Source organism: Haliotis cracherodii, unplaced genomic scaffold (genome assembly GCF_022045235.1).
Source record: "Haliotis cracherodii isolate W230 unplaced genomic scaffold, xgHalCrac1.p SCAF_1, whole genome shotgun sequence".
NCBI classification, from domain to species: Eukaryota; Metazoa; Mollusca; class Gastropoda; order Lepetellida; family Haliotidae; genus Haliotis; species Haliotis cracherodii.
Genome location: NW_027266264.1, coordinates 41,225,361 through 41,248,074, shown reverse-complemented (window position 1 = coordinate 41,248,074; position 22,714 = coordinate 41,225,361). Strand labels below are relative to the sequence as shown.

The 22,714-nt window shown below is 40.6% G+C and overlaps 1 protein-coding gene across 3 annotated transcripts in view; it reads right to left on the bottom strand.

The window, feature by feature from the left end:
* The window catches only part of LOC139477956 (uncharacterized), a 405,897-nt gene that overhangs the window by 38,692 nt on the left and 344,491 nt on the right, over positions 1–22,714 (bottom strand). For all 3 annotated transcript variants that reach the window (XM_071260404.1, XM_071260406.1, XM_071260405.1), the window contains one exon: positions 3,257–3,391. In XM_071260404.1, coding sequence (XP_071116505.1) covers positions 3,257–3,391 — 135 coding nt within the window. The remainder of the gene's footprint in view (positions 1–3,256; positions 3,392–22,714) is intronic.

Sequence of the window (22,714 nt, the reverse complement as noted above, 5' to 3'; positions counted from 1 at the left end):
GGAGAAGGTCGTCTGGTCAATTTGTGGCTGCTACCTTGATGTTGGATGTTGAGGAAGTTGATGAGCTGAAAGGACTCTAGAGTGAGTTGGAGGAGGGACATCGACTTTGTGGATCCAATTCTGTTGATGTACCATACTACCGCAGTGTTTTTGGACTGGATCATGAGGGAAGAGGAGCTTAGGACCAATGCAAGACAGCTAGAATGGCTGCCTTTGAAATTGTTCATATGGAGGCAACGCTCGTCGTGGAACCACCGCCCTGCCACTTGCAGATCTCAAAAGTGCGCTCCCCAACCTACAGTTGAAGCGTGGACGAACAGATGGAGGGACTGGACAAATGGCCTCAAAGAGACCCCTCTGCAAACATTTGATGCGACCAGCCACCATTGAAGATGAGGGTGGAGTCGGAGCAGTAAGAGCGATCAGTGTGTGACAATCCTCAATCTTGATAAAGGGAGAGAGAAAACATTGAAGTTGTTGCAGATGCAGCTGACCCCTTACAGTAAGTGCCTGCTCCAACATTAGGAAACTCAGGAGTTGTTGCCATTGGCGGAGTCAGACCGGTTGTTTGAGTGCCAACAGACAAATTGTTGAATCTTTACCCACTATTTGTTTGCGACAAACATCATACCCTGCTGAGTATCGAATAGGGCTCCTATGGATTTGAGACTTTGGGTGGGAATGAATTCTCATTTGTTTATGTTGATTAGCTAGCCTAGATGCAAAATAGAAGTCGATGGATGCATGAAGTCGAGTTGTTGACAGAGGATATCGGCATGTGAGCGAACTTGAATGCAGAGACACGGAGCACCTTCCATTGGTAGTGGCAGCCTTGAAAAAAAACCCGTAGGAAGTGATGGTGCTCCTGTTGGATGGGAACGTGCAGACTAGTGTCTTGGAGATTGAGACTGACCATAAAATTGCCGGGATGAATGAGCATGCAAAGGAGACAGATCAGTGTCATGAGAAACTTTGGCGGCCTTCTAAGTACGTAGCGTTGAAAACCTTCATTTTGAAGATGAGTCATAGTTTTGGACTGTCTTTCTTGGGGATAAAGAATATGGGTGAATAAAACCCCGGAGTCATGGGAAGCGGGCTGAGACATTCAATTGCGTCTTTTACAAGTAACATACCTATAGCCCCGATCAACGTTGATAGTTGCCTGGCCACATATGTTCTCTGTAGGGGCTGGAACGTCGTAGGTGTTTGGGTTGTCAGTGGTAGTCTGTGCTGTAGTAACTGTGTCAAAAAGGTGTCTGCAAGGAAGCTCCAGTTGCATGCAAATAGCCGCAGTCTTCCACCTATGAGCGTGTCTGTAACAGCTGGAGGCGGAAGTTCCCAGTCATGCAGTAGTGAAAAGGAGTCAGTTTCCTGCTGAACCTCCCCTCGGGAAGATTCACTTTCGTTCGGTAGAGGAGACGGATCGTCCTGCAACAGGTCTCGAACCCTGTTGTCCTCTTCCGCGTCCGTGATAGGGGTTAGGTTCATAGGTGAGAAGTTCAAACTGGGTAGGAACGAACTGTGGATAGTTCCACTCTTTCTTTTCCTGATCTTCCATTTGTGTCTTCTGGAGATGTAAAAGGTCCATAGTGACCTGAGGCTAGAGTCTCTCTGCAAACAGGGTGTTGTTGAGAAGTCCCAGAATCTGTGTGAGCTTATTGTGTATAAAGCTTATCACTCCTTGATTAAAAGCGTCATTGTGAGAATGAGTGGAGAGAGAGACAGAGAGGGCGTCCGTTGCTGACAGGATCGTAGACACAAGAGGTAATGTATGGCATACTGTGGTATCCAAGTGTGTCAGGTCCTGACCTTCAACCACATAGGAGGATGTCGAGTGCTTCTGAAACAGTGTAGATACCTAGATTACCCTAGCTGACATTCCATGAGTGCGAAGGTCGTAACCTAGTTAGAGTTAATGCCCAATAATACTGGTCTTGGAGGATGCGTGATATTGGATGTGCTAGCTGATGGAACTTGCAAACCCTGTGAATTGATCTGCAGAAGGACTGATTCAGAGAGATGGTCAAGCCCACTTGGTAGGTGTCAGCTGTCAGTTGTTGGATTCTGTAGACTGGGGTCGCCTGATGCAGAAGCTGAACCACCCTACCCGGGAGGGCCCGAGTGAAAAACTTTGTGGGTATGGGTATCTGGTAGTAAGGGTCTCAATATCATTCGATCGTTGATCCTCAGCATGACGACCAGAAGCATCCCAGGAGGTAGTAGAACCATCATTCTTATCACGATCAGCTGTAGGAACAGGACAAGTAGGTATCTTAAAGGTGGTAGCGTGATCAGTCACTTGAATGGGACCGTGAGCGTCATCGGTATCAGTCAGTTGGCTTGTATAGTAGATTGTGAAGTGTTCAATATTGTATCATCCGTGACAGAAAGTAAGGGTTCTTCTGATTGAAGTTAAGAGCAAGTCTTGAATTTCTTAGTTGAATCCTTGGCCTTAGAACGCCAGTCTGATAACCTGCAACGACATTGCTGAAGATAGACACAGAAGGCAGAATCTTGCAAGGCATGACACTCTGCACACTGTTAATTCAATGAACACTGCCTGCGACAGTCACAGCATAAGCAGTGAGGGTCCAATGTCGATGTGGGCTGTGTAATTCTTCAAAGTACTTGGCAACAGGACAAAAAAACTTCTCTTCGATGGTAAAACATGTCACCACACCGGTGATGAGAAACAAAATGAGTTGGCAGAGGTATGCACATGGTCAGTTCCAGCAGGCTTGCCATGCATGGGAAGCACACAATTGACCTAGCTACTGCACGTAACCATGGAGATGCATATGGTGTTCGGGTGAATATTTCTAATTTAGATGCTGGAAACAGGGTTCAAGCATGTTTCCACATTGGATTGAAGAAGAAGGAAGAAATGCAAAGTGTGAGATAGGATAAGTTTAAAAATGTTCTATTTATTATCACAGGTTTGGGAAGGTCAAAGGTCATGACAGGATCATCATCAAGATACCCACGTCTTTTGTTATTCTGCAGATCACATGTACTAATTGCATTATTGGCAACAATAAAAAATTCACAATGGCTGCCATGGCTACCAAGTTTTAAATCACAGGTTTTGTGAACATCTGAGAAAGAAATCTGCAAAGAAGAGGAGAAGAGAGTCTGCAGCATGACAAACACTCATGACCCTTCAGATCAGCTGATCTACATATCACGGAATAATTGGTAGCACACTCACTATGTCAAGCCAGTTGCCCTACATTCAGCAATGTGGTATCATACTCACCATGTAAAGCCAGTTGCCCTACAATGCCAGCACTGTTGTATTGCACCTCTTTGCTGATGGAGAGTGACGCCAAGGACACCAAGCGACCAAACATCCCGCCATTCCATAATGCCAATAGCTTGCTCTTCACATCATCTGAAAAATATCAGATGGTGATCATCAAGCCAGCCAATGAATTTTACCTGTTACTGCTTTCTGAAAATGAGGAATTCTAAGGTAAATCTCTGTTATACATAATTCAATAATATCAGCAAGTTATCTGTAATCACTCCACAACAGCTTCATGCACATGTTGCACAAGGTAAAAAGGGCTCAGGTTGGACCTTTCCAGAATGGACATGAAAACAGACATGTTTATGCATTCATGTGATGCTAAATCCTCTTGCATGATGTCATATCCATCTGGTCCAGTGATTCCTCGGATGGGAATTGGCAGGACCAGAAAATGGTATTTTTTTATGCATGTATCATAAAACAGGATATTCTCATAAAGTTCCTGGGGTGGTTGGGTAGCCTGGTGGTTAAGGAGTTTGCTTGTCACGCTGAAGATCCAGGTTCCATTCCCGACATGGATACAATGTGTGAAGCCCATTTCTGGTGTCCCCTGCCGTGCTATTGCTGGAATATTGCTTAAAGTGGTGTAAAACCATACTCACTCACTAACCCAGCCATAAAGTTCCTCAATTATATTGCAATAGCTACAGTATTCATAATACAGAAAAATGGGTTCTCAGGTAGCCACAGTTAAAAGTAATGCTTTGATGGATGAATTACATCAGACTCATGCAGTGCATCATAGTCTGCACAGATGGTATCTACTTGTCATCTGGTAGTTGACAATGCTTCAGTAGTATAGGTAATGGGGGTTCTGGCTCACTTCCACTGGAGCTGGATTCATATATCTATACTGCTACTACAGATGGCATTTTTTATGTCAAAATGATTATGCGATTTAACGATAGTCATGAGATTCGGCTCTAGCTCACCAATACCTGGGGCCAATCATTGCTTTAGATGAGCCTAAATGGTAATAAAAATATTCTTCATTATTTTTATCGATAAAGCGATATTCAACATTTTTATTAAGTTCTTCGTTCATTTTACTAGGAGACCAGACTATATAACTACACTCTTCTTGTAAATTGATAAGAAACAATTGATAACCGTATTTGGTTGGTTTGAAATCACTGATATAATAAAAACCTTGTGGTAATTCTCTCCATTTAATAGTTTTTTCCATTATTATATATTTATGTAAGCATTTGTCTAAATGTAATCACACGATAGTAAGCAATTTATTTTTAATCTCCAACCAGTTCTTTGGTTTTGGCACGGAATAATTGACGCGCTTGTTGCCTCCCTTGTTCTATGAACTTTTTTTTCTCGTCTTCGCTAATACCATTGGTCTTACGAGATTTTGATCGAATCTCCTGCTTCATTTCGTTGTATTTGGTGAGTTCCGACAGCACTAAACGAAACTCATCCTCGGATATCTTACAATCGGCCATTGCTGTCGAAATATGATCCTCAATGCTGTTCAACTTTGCTTCGGCGAGTATTCGAATCTTATCGTGTTTTAATGCTTTCTTTTGTAACCTACGAGAAATGAATTTCGCTATTCCTGCCAGTCCCGAGACTCCGGCGGTTATTTCCATGCCGAGCACGATAGGCGCGGCGATTATAGTTGATAGTAAACCGACACCGGCTACACCGAGTCCCATGCCAGCCACTACAAGAGCGGTGTCAACTCCGTCCAGAGCATTCACGGCTCTGCGATACTTTTTATACAATCCAAGTCTCAACTCCCTATCTTTTTCTATTCGATGTTTTATGTTGCTTATTTGATGTAATCGAAATCCATCAACAGTTTCCATCTTTTCATCGAGCGCCGGATATAAACTCATAGTGTATATTACGAATATATAATAGTCTTTAATTGGTCTTGCTTAAATGTTTTGAGAGTATACATCAACCTTATCAAATGTATATTATACGGCAAGAATATCTTAGAAAGAGAAATTCTGTCACTTTTAATAATTTGAACCCCCTCGAGGGTTGCAACGGGTGATGCTCCGACATGAATAATACTGCAACGTTGACGCTCGTGTTTCTTGAGCCATTTAATCGATAGACCTGGTAATATTTCAAAGGCATCTACCGGTGCATCTCCGAACAAGACTTCAATAATAAGCGTAGAAATATTAGGTATTGCACTCCAGTTAACTTTAATATCATCAAATTCTGTAACCAAATTTAAACTAACATTTTGGATTGCCGGACGACTATATAACATATGACCTGGTTTTTCTGGCAGGGGAGTGACTAACACACTTTTTCGTTTTGACGGGATATAGGCCGCGAGTACGATGCCACTATTTATTATCTTAGTTAAATTATGTCCCTTACCCATCATCGCATAAGGTGGGGTAATGACGATATTCAGTAACCACTTGATGTTTGCTTCGACCATAGTCCATTTATTCTCACTGTTGTAAATAATATTGTACGGAGTGGTTTTAAGGAGTCTACTAACGTCAACATCGCTTAAATCTTCTAGATTACCCGTGAATGTAACTTCTTTCCGCTTGTATACATTATCGTGTAAGTGTAAAGCGTATAACTTACCATTGGTACCGGGTTTACCGAATCCTTCCGTGTCTCCGAGATCGGAAAGCGCAATTGTATTACATTGTCTTATCGTTCCAGGGCCTGATGCATCAACCATTATTTATAATATGGAGTGTTACACTTAAGTATCCTATATGTACAGGTTGGTGTTTTACATCTAATACAGAAATTTTAAGGTCTGAAATAATACCCCGCTTTAATTTTTTATATTGTAATGTTGAAAAAGATTCCGTTCTACCGCTATTATATTTTTCATCTTTCACTGGAACACTTCTGAGTAGAGTTGAAGGACTTTCTTGTTGAATATTATCCGTTGTACTGATTTGATCAAGATGGATGCACAACTCTTTATAGGGAACTAAATTGGGTAAATAGAGTCCCTGATCTGATGTCTTGATTACTGTTATTTCTCCTCCCCATCCAAGTGTGTATGCTAAGTTCCTGTAAAGCTTTACATCCTTTTTTCCAGAGTTTAAAATCAGTAACCCATTTGACTCATTTTGTGTTAGACTAATTCCATTAGGCTTAAAAAATTCATCATTGAGTGAGCATACACTGTAATACCCATCAGGTATAATGTATTTTTGACCATTTATTTCTGTCTCATTATTATAACCTCTCGTAGCATTTATATTGGTCCACCTCGGGTAATACGTTACATCGCATAGAGCTACTTCGAGTTGTCCATCCGAGTTATCGATAGTACGAAGCAGTTGAATAGACTGACAATTTGTTATTCCCAGGAGTGTAACATACATATCAAATATACAATGATACTATATCATAACTTAAATATGGAATCAGCCATTATTTATCATATGGAGTGTTACACTTAAGTATCCTACATGCACAGGTTGGTGTTTTACATCTAATATAGAAATTTTGAGGTCTGAAATAATACCACGCTTTAATTTTTTATATTGTAATGACGAGAAAGATTCCGTTCTACCGCTATTGTATTTTTCATTTTTCACTGGAACACTCCTGAGCAGAGTTGAAGGACTTTCGAGTTGAATATTATCCGTCGTGCTGATTTGATCAAGATGGATGAACAATTCTTTATAGGTAACTAAATCGGGTAATGTATCTCCCTGTAGTGTTTCGTTAGAATGGATAATTCCCGTTATAAGCTTAAATCCAAGTGTAATTGCTAAGTTCTCAGGAATCCATATACCTGTTTCTCCAGTGTCGATTTTCAGTATCCCAGTTGACTCATTTTGTGTTAGACTAATTCCATTAGGCTTAAAAAATTCATCATTGAGTGAGCATACGCTGTAATACCCATCAGGTATAGTAATGGATTTAACAGTACTATTTGAGTATATTATATCTATCTTATCATTTCTTTTCGCAGCATTTATATTGATCCACCGTGGATAATACGTTACATCGCATAGTGTGACTTCGAGTTGTCCATCCGAGTTATCGATTGTACGAAGCAGTTCAATAGACTGTCCATTTGTTATTCCAGGGAGTGTAACATACATATTAAATATACAATGATATTATATCATAACTTAAATATGAAATCGAGATACATTACTAATCAATCGATTATAGTAACTGCCTCTGGTGCTGAATTTTTAGTTAAATTCCCCGATATCTTTGAAAACTACAGAGTCAGGGCAACTAGCGATAAAATGGTGCACGATTGGTTTCACAATCCGATGCAATTTTGGCAGAATCAGTTAAACTTTGCCATATGGTGTGCCACAACGGGATGTGGCGTATCTCTTTACGCTCCAGGATTTGAACTGAATAAGTCTGTTATGTCATTTCACGTGTACTATCAGATTAGATGTATACTTAAAGAAATTAGTGCTCCATTACCGCATGATCGAGTGTGGAATTCCACAAATAATAATTATGATATGTCCGCGTATGAGCGTATTTGTCAGGAATTTAATGTTTCTACAAGTAAAGATTGGCGTATTAAAGGAGCAAACCATGGTCTAGGTGTTCCTTACACAGAGGAAAAAATATCTGTCAAAGAAGAAAGCGATTATGTATATAAAGTACTTAATAAACTTCCAGTTAATTTTGGTAAGTTGTATAGTACCAGCAAACTTTACGCAAGAATATATGATCATTGGCATAAAACCGGTGATTGGTATAAAGGCTGGAAACTTTATAGTAACGATTGGAGAGGTGATAATATGAGTTTTAAGAGTGGTTTAATTTATATTGTTACAAAATTTATACAAATGAACGATACCGAAAACGCTTGGAATGAATTTCTTAATGATAAAACGGAAAATAATTTTACTAATCAAGGATTTGTAAGAGTTAATGAATCGATAAGAACTTATGTATGGGCAATTCTCGGTGCGCAATCTCAAACACGAACGTCCATTATCGGTTCTAGGACGGCGCTCGATGCGCAAAAACAGTTTGTCTCAAATGTGGAGGACGCCATTAATTCACCAGTTGACATACCATCGTCTATAAAGCGTTTTCAAGATGCATTACAGTACGCTCAATCCAAAGTGGGACTATGCGGGACTATACATGTCTCCGAGTAATATGGAACTTAAGATCGGTCAAGTGATAGGCTATAATAATAAAATTGTTATCGCTACCGATCAACAAAAACCAGGTATAAATTCAGATATGAACGTCGAATTAATAACACAAACGATCACGGGCGAAAAGGGAATAGTCAAGCCACAAACACCAACTATTGCTCAACCATCTACTGATGCACAAGTGTCACCGCATATTGCGGCTAAAAATCAACAACATATCGATGAAAAAACAGCGCTTGTAGTGGGTGGAGTCTCGGTTGGTTTACTCATGATTTGGTTAAATAGTCTTTAGCGAATACGTACAACAACCCTGCAATTGCTACGATCAGCCCCCACAAGTTTTGACTAAGCCAAGTGGTGGTCTTAGCTAATAAATTCAATAGCCAGGAAACAACACTCCCTATTATACCGGGAAGTGCAGCCGCTGCTTTCTCAGCTATCTTTCCCAGTGCTGAACCTAATGCTTTTAAATGCTTTTTTATCCACTCTTTAATACAGTTTTTATCGTTAGGCGGTGATCCGCCGCTACCACCTGTTAACGAGAGAGTCAAAGTCGATATAATAAATCCCAACGCGGTTAAAATACTGGCAATTGTTATTCCCTGTTCTCTGAACAATGTTTTAATTTTATCGGCCAGTGTAGTATCATCGTTGAGGACTTGATCGATAGTTTCTCGAATACGACTGATTTGCGAACGAAGTGCCTTTCTATTACTGGAAGCTGCTTCGAGGCGGGCCGATCTTTCCTCTTCTAAGTTACGTAATCTTTCAGCAACGCGGCGTCTACTGAATTCATCTCCCGCCTGTTCGAGTTTTGTTTTCTCTATATGCTTGTCGATTTCGGATAGCTTGGCTGTATTATTGATGAGTTCTCCCCGCATAGTTTGCATTGCCTTGTCAAGACCTCGTAATTCCCGAATACTGAACTCTGAATGTGGTACACTGGCCGTGGAATTATCGTAATAGGTATCTAAGATTTCTCCGAGTCCGTTCGAGGCCACCATCGAGGCTGCTTCCAAATCATCTGTATTAACGAGTTCTTTCCTCATAGTCTGAAGAGCCTTAGTAGTCTTCGCGGAAAGTTTTTCTCGTCCGTATTCTACAAAACCTAATTTATCACGAACAAACTCGCGGCTATGTCTGCCGGCTATAGTAGACAAGGCTAGGGGCTTACGAGAACTATAATGCATAAGATCAATATGCGGAGAGTCACGCACTCGCAAGGTTCCTTTACTATCTAGCATAAACTTTGAATATTCACGACCTATTGGGATAAACAAAACATAAGGAAAAGAAATATTTCTGCGAAAGATGCCTGCATGGGTACAGCAGACAAGATCTATTAGAAGTGCATAAAGAAGACTGTAGAGGTGTTGGACAGACCGCTATCAGGATTGATATGCCTAAAGAGGGAAAAAATATATTAAAATTTGAACATTATTGTAATCAGCTAATGCGAACAATCCCGATGACTTCGCGATAACAAATAAATATACCGATAAGATAACTCGTCATTTGTGGCTGAGAAAAGGTGTATATCCTTACGAAGATATGGATGATTGGTCTAGATTCGATGAAACTAAATCATTCTATAGTAACTTAACGGAATCTAGAATAACAGATGCCGATTATGAACACGCTCTGACGGTCTGGGATAAATTAGGTTGTAAGAATTTAGGCGATTATCACGATCTGTACTTAAAAACCGATGTACTGTTACTCGCCGATATATTGGAGATATTTAGAAAGACGTGTTTAAAACAATACGGCTTGGACCCGGCATGGTACTATTCCAGTCCCGGACTATCGTGAGATGCATTGTTGAAGAAGACCGGCGTAGAACTAAAATTACTCACAGATTACGATATGCACTTGTTTATTGAGAAAGGATTAAGAGGGGGTATATCGATGGCAGCGAAAAGGTATTCTAAGGCTAATAATAAATTAGTGGAAGGATACGATCCGAGTAAACACGACACGCATATATTATATCTCGACGCTAACAATTTGTACGGATGGGCTATGAGTCAACCTTTACCCACGGGTGGTTTTGAATGGGTCGATGATATCAATAATAATGATGAGAATAAAGGGTACATACTAGAAGTTGACTTGGAATATCCGAGTTCCTTACATAAAGACCATAACAGTTATCCGCTAGCTCCCGAAAGATTAATGGTTAATAAAGACTGGATGTCTTAATATCAACATTCATTGATGGGTAATAGTAGGTTAGCTAACGTAGAAAAACTCGTACCAAATTTGATGGATAAGACAAAATATATAGTTCACTACAGAAATCTCCAGTTATATCTATCGTTAGGTATGAAACTTAAGAAAATACACAGAGTTCTAAAGTTTGATCAAAGCCCTTGGATGGAGCCCTATATAAGGTTGAACACAGATTTAAGAAAGATAGCCACCAGCGATTTTGAAAAGAATCTGTATAAGCTCATGAATAACTCGGTATTTGGTAAAACTATGGAGAATCTAAGGAAGCGTGTTGATGTTAAATTAGTCAGATCTAATCAGGAAGAAAGACTCAGGAAACTCATAGCCAGTCCGGCTTTTAACAGAAGCAAGATATTCGATAATGACTTAGCCGCGTTGCATATGCAGAAGAGTAATATAAAATTCAACAGACCGGTGTACGTCGGTATGAGTATTCTCGACTTGTCAAAACACTTAATGTATGACTTTTATTACAACGAACTTAAGAAGCAATACGGCGATAGATGCGAGGTGTTATATACCGACACAGATTCTTTGCTGATGGAAATACAAACCGAGGATGTGTATAAAGATATGGCAGAAAAAATAGATATGTACGACACGAGCGATTACCCAAAAGATAATCCACTGCACAGCGTAGTAAATAAAAAGGTGTTAGGTAAGATGAAGGATGAATGTGCTGGGACCCCTATAGCGGAGTATGTGGGATTAAGACCTAAGATGTATTCTATAACAAAGTCCGATAATGGAGAGATAAGAAAAGCCAAGGGTGTTAAGAAGTATGTTGTAAAAAAGCATATCAAACACGAAAAGTATAAAGAATCATTATTCAATGGTAGAACGTTCAAACACGAGATGAACTCTTTAAGAAGTTACGATCATAGGATATATGGATTAAGAATGAACAAGACATCATTATCCCCCTTAAATACAAAGAGATGGATTGATAAAGATGGTGTAACTACCTATGCCTATGGTTATGGTGGTAATGCCGTACCGTCGGGAACTATGAACAACTCTTCTCGTACAAATGCCCTGCCCGGTCCATCTTGAAGATAATAAAGAATAGGCTCTCCTTCTTTCGTAACCAATCGACTAATGTTATACGTCTTAAGGGACCATATGGGATCGGTTGCGCGACGTAGGCCTCCTTCGAGTTCACCTCCCTGGTATAAATATCTTACCCTTACTCTATCCGAAAGTTTTCGTTCTTTGCCTCTCCTCGGTGCTGAAGATTCGGAAGTCACGGATTTCATTTTAATCGCATGGGATGGTTTCTTCCCTATTAATCTCGTCACTTCATTATTCAGCGCTGATACAACGGCTGATAATCGTGTCACCCATTCGGTTGATCTAAATCGCTCGGATTTCATTTCGATCCCATACTGATAGCCAAACAAACGTTCCGCTAATGTCCGGTTAAATCTTTCGACGATAGCTTGACTGCGGTGGGCCTCTCTTTCACCACGGACGATTTTGACGTTGTGCTTTGTTAACAGTTTAGTTATCGATCCCATAAACTCGCGACCGGGATCTACTTGAAATAGCTTAGGTCATTTTAGCGGTCCACGTTTATATATGCAGCTCAGTGCATTAGCTACTTCTGTTGATTCTTTCGATGTTAATGGCTCAGCCTCTTTGTATCGACTAGCCACATCCACTACTGTTAAAGCGTATTTATATGTTTTGCGTTTTACCCTATCGTGGGGAAGAAACAAGAGGTCAGCCTGATGAACTTCATTCGTCGTAGAAATATCAAACTTCTTCCTCGGTATATAACGCGGTGCCGGTAAATATATTTGCCACAACGCTTGTTTCTTTAACCAATCCTTGGCCACATCTTTAGATACCTTAGCCAAAGTGGCTAATTTTTTTTATTGCTCCTATACCTTTCCAATATCCTCGTGGGCTATAGTAAATTTTATTCATTATTAATTAATATTGATGTTTCGTTTAATATATCTCATGACTATCGTTGAATCGCATAATCATTTTGGCATAAAAAATTCCATCTGTAGTAGCAGTATAGGTATATAAATCAGGTTCCAGTGGAAGTGAGCCAGAACCCCCATTACCTATACTACTGCTTCAACATTTTCCCTATGAAGTATTTGTCCTCTCAGACATGTCCTAAGGGTCTCTCTATTCTGACTTTTGCCTCCAGTTGTAAGTACCTTTTAAGGCTTGAACCAGAAATGAACATATATACAGATTTGGTTTTCTGCAGTTAATGCCTCAAATTTTGTTTGCTCAGAATTCTGCTTGCAAGATCCTGACACTCACATCTGCACTAACAGTATTTAAGGCCAACAGGACAATGTTTCCACTGGCTTTTGTTATTATAGATGTGGATACTGGCATCGTAATAAAAAAACCTGATCCAATAGTCAATAAATACAGTCTGCAACTCAGTTTTCTTATTTTATTTCTTAACAGATTGCAAACTTGTGAAATGTTATTACACCAGCATGAATTATATATATATGTGCATTTAGTTTCAAATGACATGCTTATGAATTCATGAATTTTGAGTAATATTTGAGTATTTATTCTCAGATTTTACTTTTCTTCAACTCTCTTCCCATGGATTTTACCATCCCAGCATAACCACCGAGTTAAACCCTACATTTAAGCCATGTTACTTTTGGCCATTTTATGTTACATATAATGAATTATTGGGTTAGCTCAGGTTAAGTTTATTTAGCATCTCGATACACTTAAAAACAAAATTACTGGAAAATTTCCAGTTTTGATACCTTGCATATAATCATACATTGATATACTTATGTAGGCAATAGGCAATACTAGGTCCCTAATACTCCCCATGATTGTCGAGTTGACAAGTTGTAGGATATGCTAGTATAAACAATGCATAAAGTGGCTAATTGTGAGTTATCCTAAACCGTGTGGATGCATGGTTTGCAGATGTTATGAACACTGTGAAAACACAACTTAAATATTTTTTCAATATAATCAAGTAGTATTCATTGTTTAATTGTTTCATTTAGATAAATAATAATCACAAAAAAGTTCACCGCCAATAAAGACAAACACTGCTGCTTCGTTACACTTGGCGGAAGCCCAGACGTTTAATGGAGGAGCAAAAACACGGAATGGTGAATGTGAAACACTAACTTATAACAAACGAAATAAGAGTAATGGCGTGACCATCTCTCCTCTTTCCCTCTGGTTCTAAGGCGAGATACTTACAAAATGAACACAATAAAGCACATGTTATATCGTTCAAAAGAGTCAATTAATGTCCCAGTCCCAGCTACTCTGCCAAGCAGGAGGGTGGCGAATTCTACCTGATCTTCGTGTACCATTATTTGATACCACACAGTCCATTTCACTGGGTGTGACAGTTTCAACATCACTAGGTGAAACAAGTTCACTCTCACTTTGCAAAGTAGGGCCATAGTCACTTGACACAGTCTGGTCATTGTACGTTTGGTCAGTGGGTATACCTTGGCCTGAACTGGTGGTTGGGGCTTGATCTGTAGGGCAGTATTCTGGAGGCCGCTGAGGTGGTTGAACTATTTGTTCTGGGAGGGGAAGTAGACACTGAGGAGGGCCCATCATAGGTGAGGGTTCACAGACAGAAAGCAGAGGGTGACACAGGATGAGTCAGTGGTGTAATCTAGTCCGTACAGGAGAGTCAGGAACCATTACAATCGGGAGAACAGGGTAACAGTTCCTGATCGGAACAGCATATGTCTTTGACCTGAACTGCGATTTGGTAAATTTCCTGACTAGGCAAGACTCACCAGAGATCTGAACGATCATGTATTTCTCTCTTGTTTTGGTTTTGTCTTTGTCATGAACAAGGAAAACGAGATCTCCGATGCGTAAACTAGGTACTGATGTCCCGGTCTTAACGTTGGCTTTTGATCTTGAACTGTAGGGGTGGTTTATTTCTCGCAGGTCTTTCTGTTGGGTGATGAGGTCTGCATCTGCTAACGGTAACTGACTGCAAGTGACCTGGTCTCTTTGTGTCCAGACCTCTCTTGATGACAATCCACCTTTACGTAGTCTGGCATTCATGTTAGCTACTGCTAATGCCAGCATGGTGTTGGAAAGTGGTCCACCTTCGGGTGACAGATGCAAAATTTCTGTTCCGAGTTCCTGTATAGCTCGTTCTGCAACGGGGTTCTTGTTGATGTTCTGTTTTATTACCAATGATAAGTGAAATTCCATATTTCGCAAGCAGAGGATCCTTGACAAGGCTGACAAATCCTGGCGCTGGGTCAACACGAATAAGAGAACCACCATCCCCCATGTTACGGACGCCTGCAGATAGGGTTACAATAGCGTCCCGTAGACTGTCATGTTGCTCGTTGGGTATTGTCATAGCCCATGAGTAAGACAACACAATCTCTCTGAGGACAAATACAAGTTGTTTGTACCGGCGCATCACATCAGCTGCGAATGAGGATCCAATCTTTTCAGGAGGGGGGTCTGAAGTCTGGGGTTGTAGATATTTGGGGACCGAGAGTAGGGACATACAGAGATGGCAAGATGAGGTGACATGGTCAATGGCCCGTTCAACATCCAAAGCAAAGAAGTAGCGATTGAATAACATCCTTAGTTGATGTCTCGAAGGATGGTCAAACCTGAGATGTAAAGCAGTGATGAGACCATCGACAACAGACCTAGGAACAACAATACGTTCAATAGGAGACTGGAATGGCAGTGTTTCCTTGACAATAAGCCCACCATCACGTGCGATTGAAACCACACGGAGGTATCGTTTTACATCAGGTATGGTTGTTTCTTTCTTAGAAGGCCGGGTTCCCTGAGAGAGATGGGCATGTGTTCGGCGCATGTCAGGACACTCTTGCTGTGTGTCCATCCAAGCAGCTCTGCATGTGAAGGGCATTCGTGCTCCATGTTGTAAGACATCCTTTACTGACAGTCCAAGGACAACTGAGGCATCAGTGTCCTGAATGAATTTACATATCTGGCAGCTCTGGTCAAAACAATCCACAGGATTGCGGCTAGTGTAGTCAGATGGAAGGTTTGCTGCTCCTGATATGTGTCTGACCTGCACATTGTACCGACTGACTGTCGATAGAAATGTAGTCACACGGGAGCTGGCAGAGAACTCTCCTCTTGTAAGTTTCTCGTAGGCCTGCACACAGGGACTGCTGTCAGTCAGGACTTGTATCGTGTGCTTCGACTGGATGATGACAGGAGAGAAGTGTTTCACAGCTGCTCCAATAGCCAAAGCCTCAATTTCACATGGCAGCCAATTTTTCTGATTCTTTTTCAGTTTTGCGTTGAAGAAGCCTGAAAGGAGCAGTTTGTCTTGTCGTTTGGCATACAATGTCGCAGCTAATCCACCCAATTTGAGAGATGCATCCGTTACTTTCCAAAGACTGTCTGTTGGACAAGGAATGGTAATCGTTCTGCAGTCCTTAAGAGTTGACTGGGCCTTAAACGAATGCTTGAGTGAGGCTATCACTTTGTCTTGGGACTGTTTTCAAGCCACAGCCTGATCCAAAGGGTTGAGGACACTAGCGTAGCCATGGAGAACTCAACTGAGCACTTTGAAGGCACCAATGAAAGAACGCAAAACCTGTACAGTTGATGGAAGAGTGACTGATGAAAGTGCTGTTACCCAATGTGGACTTCCTTGGGACCAAATCCAACCGAGGATTGTTGTAGACTTTGGGTAGGTAACTGTCTTGGAAGCTGTTAGTTGGAGGCTATTCTCTTTTAGGGCATGTAGCACTTGTTCCCAGTTGTAAAGAGCTTCATCAGAAGTAGCCCCTCCACAAAACAGGTCATCGGCTAGCTTGATGACACGGCCTTCTTCAATCAGATGACCCAACACACGGCACATCAACTCTTCAAGGCAAGTCTCGGATCCGGGCATGCCCATGGCACACCGAGTATACTCACGCACACCCTTGAAGGGAATAACAACTCCACAGTACTTCACTGACTGGTGTGAGGGAGGAATTTGGTAAAAAGCCCTTAACAAGTCGACTTGATAATGTAAGTCCACTTCCCAATGTCTCGTAAGATGTCTTCAATGTTTGGCATCAGTGAAGGTTGAGGTTTGCTGTAACGGGCCACTTCACCGAATGATGTTACAAGACCCTCCCACCATTTGGCTTTTGGACAAGAAAGGACAGATTCAGGTATTCGACGCCGACACTAACCTTCTCAGGCTTTGAAAAAACTCCACAAGATTCAAGCTCATCAAATTGTTTTTGAAGTTCTAGGAGCATTTCCCTATTGTATCCTGGGAGGCGGCCTTTCCTTTGTGGGGGAAGAGTGGGGCCCATATTGACCACAGCTTCAATCTTGCCACTAGCACCATTAGATATTGAGAGTGAAGGATAAAAAACGGTGTCATATTTGAGATGCAGGGATTCAAACTCGCGTCGAATTGTGGGTGGAAGGATATTGTCAGGGTCAAGGAGTACCTGGCTTGAATAGGGTGGGGTGTTGATAGTCGGTTGAGGTTTCACTGTGGAAGGATGTGCCTCACTCCCTCTGGGTACTGGAGAAGTTACTTCTCTGATTTGACACAAATATTCATTCTTCCTCAGGACCAGGGGGTCAGGAAATGTATTAGAAATCCTTTCTGTACGACCTCCGGACTCAATCTCCTGAACAGGAGGCCAGGCACTTTCAGACTTACGACATGAATTGAGAGGGCTATTAAGTCGTGGTTCAAGTGACCATTTAGAGTCAGGAGTGACATCTCTTGGCATTTCCAGCTGAACATACTCTCCAGGTAGAAGAACTGTTGGCCTAGATGGGGCTCGTAGTAGGATCGCCTGAGTCCTTCTGATTGTCGCATCTCTCCCCTGTGGGGGTCCGTAATGGATCAATTCATTTCCAGAAATGACTATCTGGCGTTTGGCAGGTCTCGTAGATGTCATTATGGGACATGAAAGGAATTCCAGCTATGATATCAATGTCAAGATCTTTCACGACTAAGGCATCCAAGGTGAAACTATGATCTCCCCTAGTAAGTTCGCAGTGTGTCTCCCTAATGACTTTAAGTGGTATAATACCATCGGCTTGACGAGCTGACTGAGATGCAGGTTTGATAGGCATGTGTATGGCTCTTGCCAACGAATCTGTGATCATATTTGTTGTGGCGCCTGTGTCAAGTGTAAGCTTAACTGCATGTTGGTGGTAGTGAGCGAAAAGAACAGGAGATTGTATGACGTCTACTCTGTTGACGGAGGGGTGATCGAATAAAACATCCACATTGTGGACTTGAGCTTCCGGTTCCTCGTCTGAGTATCGCAGGTCATCTGTGTCTTCACAAACGTCAGTGACAAGGCGTGAAAGACCAAGACTCAGACGGTCTGTTTCAGGTAGAAATCTGCATGTCTTCATGTTATGGGATGAGTAAGCAGAGCGACCGGCGGACTTGCAGAGTATGCAACTGGTCAGGGCCCGACGTTTGGTCTGGTTGCGAGACCGAGACTGAAACCTGTAGCTGTTGCCACTGGAAGAGGAGCGAAGGACTTTTGTGTCTTCAATGGTACAGAGTTCATCTAGTAGTGACGAGAGTGCCTGTGAAATTTCAGGTTTGAGAGATGCTATGGTTTTATTTCGTAGCTCAGAACCATATTTTTGTTTCACTAGCTGAGGTAAGCCCTGATGGATTAGTTGGAGCCACTGAATAACAATAATGTTCTCAAGAGTTGGGGTTAAATCCTCATCGGTTGTAACCTGCTCACCATGGTGAGTAATACCACCGTCAGGTGACAGAAGGTTATCCTCAATGAAGGCCATAAGTCTTTGAAATAAATCCTCAGGCTTTTCTGCAGGTTTGAGAGAAATGCTTGCAAAGTGGAGAAAATGTGCACCTGTGGATTGGAATCCATAATGCTGTTGTATTTTCTGCCAGATATCGGGGAGAGACACAGAGTTTTTTATGATTGAGTTGCAGGAAATTATAGAGCAATAATTGGCAACTTGACCAAGCATAAGATCGAGTTGAGCGTTCTTCTGAGCTGCAGTTTTACGTCCAGCTTCGGCAATTTCCTCCTCATCGTCAGTGAGGCCTCTGAGAGGGTTATTTGATGTTTTCTTCTGCCATGTGAATCCCTCTGCCAAAAACGGTGCGAAGTTATTGTCAAGGGATAATATATATATGAGGTTCTGCCTCCAATTTTCAAATGAGTTAATAGTTTCATTTGTAGTGAGTTGCCATTGTTTTGGAGCTCGCTGTGTGGCCATTTTTACAGTAAGGGTTTGTGCGAGGATCAATATTTGATGTGATGTGCGATGGAAGGGAGGTAAATCTTGACAGACAAACTTAGACGGAGCGTAGCGAAGAAGCCAGCTGTATCATTCAGTTACAGCGTGATTAATGTCTGTTTACGTGTGTATATGAAGGTGAGCAGTGTTAAAGATGCTCGTTGTGTTGAACTCTTCTCTTCTTGTGTTGGTTAGACCGCGCTGCCACCACGCCAATAAAGACAAACACTGCTGCTTCGTTACACTTGGCGGAAGCCCAGACGTTTAATGGAGGAGCAAAAACACGGAATGGTGAATGTGAAACACTAACTTATAACAAACGAAATAAGAGTAATGGCGCACAATGTTTACAAATTTGATAGGCAGTTTTTCGGGTAATAATGCAACTTATAGTCATTTTGTTACTGGTTGTAGATGAAGTAGTCACATCACACAATCCAAACTGATCAAAGAAATCAGAAAAGGGTTAAGCATAGTCATGTATTTCAAAAGTTTGTGTGATATTATTGAATTAATGGTGATTAGTTGTTACAACCGTTGACAACTTATGTGTGTACATGCAAAATTCATTATATAAGTCCACAAAAATAGTGCATTTGACAATAAAAGATCATGTTCATATTCAACTGATGACCATACAACCAAAATGAAAATACATTGGGTCAAATAAGTGGCAACAGCAATAACTAACAAGCCCTTTAATTATTCTGGATTTAAGAATGGAGAACGTTAGTGAGTGCACCTACACCATATCACAAATGCAACATTTGTTGAGAATTGTGTCTAGTTTGTGTTTAGTTTTGTACTACCAATGTACATATATTTAACCTATACCTACTCCTGCCAATAATGCATAACACTGCCAACAAAATTCCTTTCATGCAACTAAAATGTTCCTCCTTTTCAAGAAAAAAACCCTGGACAATTTGTTCTTGCATTTTGAAAAGGCGGGAATAAAAGAAGTCTAATCAGAAGAAATTCGGTTATGATCAGGTGAAAAAGGATTTTTATCAAGACTTAAGACGAGGTACCTGAGGCACACAGGCAGAAAATGTAGGCTGTCAAAGAAAAGGGGTGATAATAAAAGTTTAATGGGGAAAAGGAGACTTTGTTTGATAGGTGGTGTTCTTCAAAGGATTTTGACAAGTTAAGGTAGCATAATTTTGGGGAAGATTTCAAGCAGTGTGCATGCTGATATTATAAATACACAATTTGTTGCAAAATTTACAATGCTTATCATCTCACACTTAGCATTTCTCCCATCTCAATCAATCCTAATGTTTCCAGCTTTTAAAAGCACCTCGGCCACACAAACCCAAGCCATAACCATGGCCACCACTTTCACCACATGCTCATACAATGCATGTATCGCATGCTACCTGATCATGTAACCTGTCCTGCCAACTCATTCCCTTTCATAGAGCATTTACAGCCGGACATAATTGTGATGCACAAAGTCACACAAAGATCATCAGGCTGACCTCTTGTTTCGATAGAGGTCAGCCTGATGAACTTCATTCGTTGTAAAAATATCAAACTTCTTCCTCGGTATATAACGCGGTGCTGGTAAGTATATTTGCCACATTGCTTGTTTCTTTAACCAATCCTTGGCCACATCTTTGGATACCTTAGCCGCAGTGGCTAATTTTTCTATTGCTCCTATACCTTTCCAATATCCTCGTGGGCTATAGTAAATTTTATTCATTATTAATTGATATTGATATTTCTTTTAATATGACTCATGACTATTGTTAAATCGCATCAGCGTTTACACATAAAAAATTCCCCCTGTAGTAGCAGTATAGGTATATAAATCTGGCTCCAGTGGAGTTGCGGCAGAACCCCCATTACCTATCCTACTGATGATCTTTGTGTGACTTTGTGCATCACAATAATGTACGGCTGTAAATGCTCTATGAAAGAGCAACTTGACAACTTGTTGACTTCTTATAGGCCCTCCAATCATCCGTTGTCATACACATGGGTTTCTTACGCGATAAATTTTCCCTGATTATTGTCTCTTCGTTTTGTAGATATTCTAGGAACTTTCCCGCTGCATCGGGACCTCTGTAAATCATGGGCGGGTTTGTTTTCCGAACATACCTTACAACTATATATCCAAACCCACAAGGAATATGTTCTTGAGTTTAGTACGTAAAACTATCTTGATTATCTTGATTGCTGCGTTCGGTATTTTCTATGGGTTTGATAAGTGCTTCGAAGTCGGCGTAAATTAAGTACGGTACTGGCATTTGATTACAATATTGTTCAAATTTTAATATATTTTTTCCCTCTTTAGGCATATCAATCCTGATAGCATTCTGTCCAACACCTCTGCAGTCTTCTTTATGCGCTTCTAATAGATCTTGTCTGCTGTACCCATGTAGGCATCTTTCACAGAAATATTTCCTTTCCTTATGTTTCGTTTGATCGTATAATAGCCTGTTTAAACTCTTTATCCACGTATAATGCTATTTTCCATCTTTTTCGATCAGAAATGAATTGATTCTGGAAATATGTTCTGGAGCGAAGCTTATCCTGTGTACAACAATTCCTTTAGAATGTCCGAAAACATTTATAGCTAAATTATTTTGCTTTTCCACCTTATCAATTTGTGATATTGGTGTAGGTTCGTCTATACCATCGAAGTTGAGTCCATCGTTTTGGGGATAGCTAGAAGGTCTATTTGCAATTTTAGAATCTACGGGGAACAATGCAGATCTTATCATCATTCTTAAACAGTCATCGGATTTATTTTTTACATTAATTATGGCTTTTTTCTTTGTATAATACGGGGGTAAATCTATATAAGATCCCCCTTTGAAGGGCTTATGATTTGCTATATCTAAATATAAACTATCGATTTTATCCACACCCCAACCTGAACCTCTATTAGTCCAGCGTTCGAAAGTTTCCTGTATCCTCTGAATTGATGTATCTAATGATGTGTTAATAGTATCAGATTCAGTTATAACTTCTTGATTGCTCCGGAAATATGGTTCGGTATATTCACTGCTATCGTCTGCACTACTTTTATTCAATGACATTTTAATCGTCAGCTGGTATTTTATACTATGTAAATCATCTAATTCCTCGTTAATTTTGCTCGATATGATTGGCTTAATATCGTTAACATCCATGTTGGAATTAATATCCATCTTCCAACCCCTTAGATATTTACCAATGCCAGCGGATATGGGTACAAATTTTAATTCTTGTTGTTTTTTATCAACATCGTCTTGTTGTTTTTTATCAACATCATGGGGTTGATTATTATCTAGTAAAGCGATCAATTCAGCTTTTCTCATTCGAGAATAACCTCTCAGCCCACTGTTTTTTGCTTGAGCTTTGAGTTCTCAAACAGTCTGGCGTTTGTTGTATTCCAAACCGAGTAAATCGATCAATTCAGCTTTTCTCATTCAAGAATATCCATGTAGATCACATTGTTTTGCTAAAGCCTTCAACTCATTCACAAAAAACATTGTGGTTTAATGGTATATGCAAAATGAGTCAAATATCTAACTGGTTGTTTTTCATATATCCAAATACGTATTCTCCCCAACCTATTCCTCTCATTGATGTAATCTCTCTTCCTAGCGTAAATAATCTGGTTCCTGACCCTATCAGCACCGTGTTTCTTACATAAACAATAACGACCTTTGACCCCTATCCAACATACAGAACATGTATAGTTAATGTTTCCCCGCCTGATGTATTTAGAGTGGATGCCACAGTAAATACCAACAGAACGTCGGTTGCATTGAGTCGGCTTCACCGTGAGTGTAAATCTGCACAGATTCATGGTTATACATCTATCATATCATTTGTCTAAATGCAAATC